Here is a 7,062-nt window from a genome sequence, read left to right on the forward strand (position 1 = left end):
ACTTTATCACATTCTCTCTCATACTTTATCACTTTATTACATTATATCTCCTACTTTATCACATTTTGTCTCATAATTTATCACTTTTATACTTTATTACCTACACACTTAAAACACTAATCTACAATTCCTTAATTCCCGTGCTAAAACGAAACGTGTCAAGAGTCGTGGGACGAAGAGAGTAATAAGTAATTATTAATACAATGAGTAGTCCAAAACTTGAATGAATAAATAGGGCCAAATTCAATTAAAATCACAGCTCATTTTCTCTTAAAAGTAAATCTGCCAACTAATTAAATAAGGGAGCCCAAGCCCAATACACTCAGCCCAATGAATTAAATAGAAAAGAAAATCCGGCCCAGCCAAATAAAATAAAAACCGGCCCAAATACTATATGTACGCCAGCCCAATCAGATCAATTATTAAGTTTGAAATTTGAGATTGTTTATATGGTAAGTTCGCATTTGAGCTGGCAAGTAGTACTATTATACTAGTACTATTATACTATGCTACTGTAGTTAATTTATTGCCATGATAGATTTATTTTCTACTTTAACCACAAAAAAGGCCTGCAGGATAATAAATGCCTTGGCTATTTACGACCTGCACATAATCATATGATGATATTCTTCACATTTGATCTAATATTTACCATTTTTCTTTTCTATTCATGAATCATGGGAACTATTGTTTCTGGTAGTCATTTATGTACCATCAGATCAATATGTTAAATTGGGTGTCTCCATTGTGTGCAGGGTTTTGATGTTAGGCTGGTCGATGTGAATAGGACGTGTAAATTTACAAAGGTAATATAGCCTACTCATTTACGATTCAGTAGCCAATTTTTTTTTCACAATTATGACTGATAAACGAGACAGGGTGGACAAGTTATCAAATACACTGCAATGTTAGCTTGTGGGAACTACAATGGTGTTATTGGTTTTGCTAAAGCAAAGGCTCCTGCAGTTCCGCTTGCTCTTCAAAAGGTATCAGAACTATACATGCATTCAAATCCGTACTGTCATGCTTCTTTATGCTGCACGTGTGTAAATTTGGCTTGAAAACTAGACATGCTTATATACTATTGTCTGAGAATGTGCAATCAACTCTAAAAGGTATTATGCCACTGGATTGTCTGTCCAAATAAGAAAACGTTTCAATATTTATAGAAACTCATCGCGGCATCTGTTATTTATAGTTTAATATGTTAATGGCCTATTGCCACAGGCATATGAGAAGTGCTTTCAGAATCTGCATTATGTAGAGCGGCATGAGGATCATACAATTGCACATGCAATTCAGACATCGTATAAAAAGACTAAGGTATCGTCAAATTTCTAGTTGTATATCTTTGTTGTCTGTTGATGGTTGAAATTGATAGAAAGCTGTTTTTCTACTTTAGGGATTTTGGCCTGAAAATTTTAAGTGCTTGTAGGTGTATCTTTGGCCAGCTCCTACACAATCAGGGATGAAGGCAGGCAAAACTGTGGAGTTGATTCTTAACTTAGCTGGTTACAGGAATGTGAAATCAAAGGTATGAAACTGGCTCGAGAAATATGTTCTTTCGTTTCCAACTTTGTCCTCATGGAAATACTGTTGTAGGCAAAATTAATATCATCGTGACAAGCAGAAGTAGCGTATATAAATCCAAGTACCTCGTTTAGCACATCAATTGTTTAAAGCATGTAGGCATCTAAGGCATCCACCTCAACATTAATTTGGGTGCAATTGATAATCATGTGAAAAATCAGAACAATTGAAAGTTCATGTGTTTGGAGGCAGATTTTTTAGTTTATGTGCAAAACTAGAATTGGTTGAAAGTTTGTGTATTTAGGCGCAATTAACCCATTGGGCTTTGCAGTTGCTTAAATTTTAATTACTTACACAATTTTCATCAAATTTGCCTCTTGATTGGAATAACATGGAGTAGTTTTTTGAGATAATTGAATAACACAGGTCTAGCAGATTTTTGTTGTCTCATATGAGTACTACTCTTGTTCAATCTCAGGTTTACAAAGAAACAATATTATCCGTGGATAGATTAATCTCTTGAGCATTTGGGATGACCAAGCTGTTATTTTCTGAATCGAGGTTATATAATAGGGAAAACAAACGACGTAGTGCCGGTGGCAAACAGATGCTGAAAAGAGAACCACTTTGCTTTTCTTTTTGAAATGTGGAATCAAAATTTCTGAAATTGAGGAGCATAATCAATAAAATGCTTTTAGTTTTGTATAGTGAACTATTCATACCAAAATCATTTTTCTTGATGCAGTTGCATATTTTAGTTGATTATGGTTTTAGGCTTATGCTCATTTTCTCTCCCATGAATTGTGTTGAGGATAGGAAATAACGTTGATATGGGCACTTAATTTGTAAGATTTATATTCCATTCCACAGCTTCACTTAGTGTAGTTTTGTACCAACTCTTTTAAATATGTATTTTTCCTTCAAATTATAAACTTTTAGAGTCTTCTTATCCATTCATTGCGTGCAGAAAATAAATCAAAGTGGAGTATGAATGATATATAGACATTTCTTCTTTTATAGAGAGGAACAACGGCGTCAATAAAAATAAATAACATTTCAACTGAATTATTTCAACTTAGATAAATGAAAAACTTGATGCCATATTTGGATTCTAGCGAAAAAAGACAAGAGACAGTCTTGTTTCTTGTGTACCATCGGTGGCACCAGGTTTTCTACAACCCTTTTTTTTTTTTACGGGTCCGGGCTTAAACCCGAATTTGCTAAATGAATCATGATTTGGCGTGGGTATGACCCGGTGGTACATAAGTATTTGTGAAAAGACAATGCATATGTGGAATGCATTTGTAAGTGACAAATAAGATAGTGAAAAGCATTAACAATGAAAACCACACATTAATCTTGTCTATTTAGTTATGTATTTAAATAAAGAACACACTAATCTTTTGTCTGTTGGTAACTTCACTTTCTTCGGTCGTGTTCTTGAAAATACTACTGCTTTATTGCTTTTGATAAGAAGAATACCATTTTCACAAATAAAATACTATACACAAACTACATTTGCACAAGATAAGTAATAGATTACACTGCTTTGCTCTGTTTGCTCTTGTTTTTAGCCTTTAGGTGAGTTGGATGTTACAATATGATAATTAGATATTGTAGTTCCTGCGTCATATTATTTATAGCCTATGCATTTTCGGCACACAGATTAAGGAGAATAAAATTAAGATAAAGATGTGTGTGTCACACGTGTTTAGTATTGTGTTTAAGGAATTTTTTATTGTTCTTAATTTTACCAAGAAAAATGATTTTTTTTCCTTTCACTTTACTTTTTATTTATATTTTCATATTATTTAATTATTGTATTTTCGAAAATACAACTTGGCAATTATATGAAATTTAAAGGAATCCGCACACACTGAAATTTAAAGGAATTAAAAAAAATAAAAAAAATAAACTGAAAATTTTCATTTCATTATGGCGCTAGTTTTTGGCTGCCATTATCTTCAAAACCAACAAAAAGAAATCTGACAATCTCTAAAATTTCATTCAAACAACTTAAAATTTTCAAATTTCCCACAATTTATATGTTTTTGGTGCGTCGTTTTACACCAAAAATATTCGGCAGTCAGCCGGTATGCCCACACTGCGCAGACAGCAGTAAGCAAAATCGTCTCCCAAGGGATTGGCGAGAATTTCTCTAATTAAAGCCTGCAAGTAACCCACGAAATTTTGAGAAGAAAATATAGAAAATACTAAGCTTAAAATTAAATAAATAAAATCTAAATAAACCAATTTTGATAATTAACCAAAAGATGAATAAAAATTCCAACAATTAATAAAAGAATTCCAGCAATCAATTAAGTCCACCCTAGCTCAATTATTCCGATCATCGATGCAAAAATAACTTTAAATCATGCTAACAAACCAGTTATAACCACCGAAGACGCTTTTGACGTGATCTTATTTCTCCTTAATTATTCGGTAACCAGGAAGACGCTTCACTAATTACTACCCTAATCGACTGACAACCGTAAGAGACGCTCTATAGGTTTAATGAGCCGACAACATTAATATCTAGATAAACCCGATTCAAAACCAATAAACTCTGACGCAGGATTATTGAATTAAGACTGCTTTTCCCTTGACCCTGATGTGTCAATTTACCACTAATCAAACCTAAACCACAATTACGGATGACCGGTTCAATTGGCTATATAATTAATTCTAACCCAATAAATATTTGCAACTATCTAATGGATTAAAACAATTAATATCATTAAACATGGAGAATTGCAGATGCAAGCATAAAATAAAGTATAAGAACAATTAGATCTCACAGAATAATTTCACTAGTGCTTCCCTAATCGTTGCCGGAATAAACGAATTTAGCTAGAAAACATAATTAAATAACAAAACAAAGAAAATAAATAATGAATTGCGAAAGAATGAAGAAACGAAAAACTTGATTAATTGCTGAAAGTTGCGTCCACTGACTCCAAAGTTGCGGATGAATTGTTGTGTTGTAATCAAAAGTGGCCGCTGACTTCACATATATATATGTAACTAAGGAAATAATAATAACTAACCTAATCTAATTCTAACTAAAGTGGCGCATGGGCCCAAAACCAACAAACTAATCTAATCTAATATACTAATTGGGAAAAGTGGCGTATAAGGCCCAAAAGCAATAACAGCCCATGCAAGCTGGTAGTTCTTAAAATCACTCTCTCTCGGTCATTTAGCCTTCAATCCATGCAATCAATCACTCCCAGGCAGAATGGGCACACCGTCCAGCACACAACGCGACAGCCTTCGTTCTTCACAGCTTACGACTTCAAAACTCCTCTCAAATTCAATCCTTTTCTCCAAAACCTATCAAGTACCATCACAATTCGTATAAGACCATAATTCATATCCAAAAGATGATATTTAATAAGAATTAAACACAAAAATCATACTAAAATCCCACAAATAAATGCATATAAATACGCCTAATCAGTTTTGAAGAGTGATAACATTGTGTGCTTTATCACGTGTATATGTCTATTGTTTTATGAAGAATGTTGATATTCTTTTTCCCAAGATACTTGGTTGTCATTCAATCAACTAGGTCACTCATACAAGAAAAAAGTTGTCCATAAAAATCACAAAATGGGTGTTAAAATGAGACAAAGTTAGAAATATCCCTAAAGCTAAAGCTTATGGATGAAGATCAAGTCAGCGAACACTAAACAGAGGTGATTGCTGAAATTGAGGGACGTGCAACTTTTATACATTCTGTAATTTTAAATAGTTTAAACTTATTTAAAAGTGTGATTGGAATGAGAATATTGTATGTGTGTGATTAGAATAATATTAATAATATGATACTATTACATTATTGGCCTTAAAATAGATTAAAAAATAAGGACATAATAGGCAAACTAAATTTAAGATCCCCTCTACGCACCAATGCATTGGAGATGCTCTTATTGTCATGATAGTTTTTTTTTTCTACTTTAACCACAAAAAAGGCCTGCAGGATAATAAATGCCTTGGCTATTTACGACCTGCACATAATCATATGATGATATTCTTCACATTTGATCTAATATTTACCATTTTTCTTTTCTATTCATGAATCATGGGAACTATTGTTTCTGGTAGTCATTTATGTACCATCAGATCAATATGTTAAATTGGGTGTTTCCATTGTGTGCAGGGTTTTGATGTTAGGCTGGTCGATGTGAATAGGGCGTGTAAAGTTACAAAGGTAATATAGCCTCCTCATTTACGATTCAGTAGCCATTTTTTTAACAATTATGACTGATAAACGAGACAGGGTGGACAAGTTATCAAATACACTGCAATGTTAGCTTGTGGGAACTACAATGGTGTTATTGGTTTTGCTAAAGCAAAGGCTCCTGCAGTTCCGCTTGCTCTTCAAAAGGTATCAGAACTATACATGCATTCAAATCCATACTGTCATGCTTCTTTATGCTGCACGTGTGTAAATTTGGCTTGAAACTAGACATGCTTATATACTATTGTCTGAGAATGTGCAGTCAACTCTAAAAGGTATTATGCCACTAGATTGTCTGTTCAAATAAGAAAACGTTTCAATATTTATAGAAACTCATCGCGGCATCTGTTATTTATAGTTTAATATGTTAATGGCCTATTGCCACAGGCATATGAGAAGTGCTTTCAAAATCTGCACTATGTAGAGCGGCATGAGGATCATACAATTGCACATGCAATTCAGACATCGTATAAAAAGACTAAGGTATTGTCAAATTTCTAGTTGTATATCTTTGTTGATGGTTGAAATTGATAGAAAGCTGTTTTTCTACTTTAGGGATTTTGGCCTGAAATTTTTAAGTGCTTGTAGGTGTATCTTTGGCCAGCTCCCACACAATCAAGGATGAAGGCAGACAAAACCGTGGAGTTGATTCTTAACTTAGCTGGTTACAGGAATGTGAAATCAAAGGTATGAAACTGGCTCGAGAAATATGTTCTTTCGTTTCCAACTTTGTCATCTGATGGAAATACTCTTGTAGGTTGTTGGTTCAAGGAATCCCCACAACACTGTGAAGGCTCTCTTCAAGGCATTAAATGCGGTAAATGGGAGGAATTATATTATCTACATTGATATTATATTTCACCATTGTTTATCCTTTTCTATTCCTCTTTCTTTTGCTCGCAGATTGAAACTCCCAAAGATGTTCAGGAAAAGTTTGGCCGAACTATGGTTGAATCATATCTACTGCGATAGGTATGATCTTCATCTTTTCCTTGAGTTTCTCTATTTCTGTAGGGGGGTGGTATGTGAGTGGTGAACATATTTGAATGCACTTAAGATGTGATGCCTAATGGAGTTCACAAAGAAAGAAGGATATGTTAACTTTCATGTCCTACTTTATTGGACTTGGGGTAATTGTGCCTATATACATGAACTTTTAGTGAATTCTGGTTTTCCACATGAACTAAATATTCCGCCTCCAAATACACGAACTTTTAATTGTTCCGATTTTTCACACGGCTATCAATTTTCGGCGATCATGGCTAGTTAAAGTGACAAATTAATATCAT

The 7,062-nt window shown here is 33.7% G+C and overlaps 1 protein-coding gene across 1 annotated transcript; it reads left to right on the top strand.

Annotated features, from left to right (window-relative positions):
* Window positions 1-539: 539 nt before the first annotated feature.
* On the top strand, window positions 540-6,745 carry LOC131015785 (uncharacterized). Its single transcript, XM_057944209.1, has 6 exons — window positions 540-806; window positions 879-986; window positions 1,228-1,323; window positions 1,436-1,534; window positions 6,531-6,590; window positions 6,677-6,745. The coding sequence occupies exons 2-6, from the start codon at window positions 906-908 to the stop codon at window positions 6,743-6,745; spliced, it is 405 nt and encodes a 134-aa protein (XP_057800192.1). The 5' UTR covers window positions 540-806; window positions 879-905.
* The last annotated feature ends 317 nt before the right edge of the window (window positions 6,746-7,062 follow it).

The sequence above is a fragment of the Salvia miltiorrhiza genome, chromosome 3, assembly GCF_028751815.1.
Source record: "Salvia miltiorrhiza cultivar Shanhuang (shh) chromosome 3, IMPLAD_Smil_shh, whole genome shotgun sequence".
NCBI lineage: Eukaryota > Viridiplantae > Streptophyta > Magnoliopsida > Lamiales > Lamiaceae > Salvia > Salvia miltiorrhiza.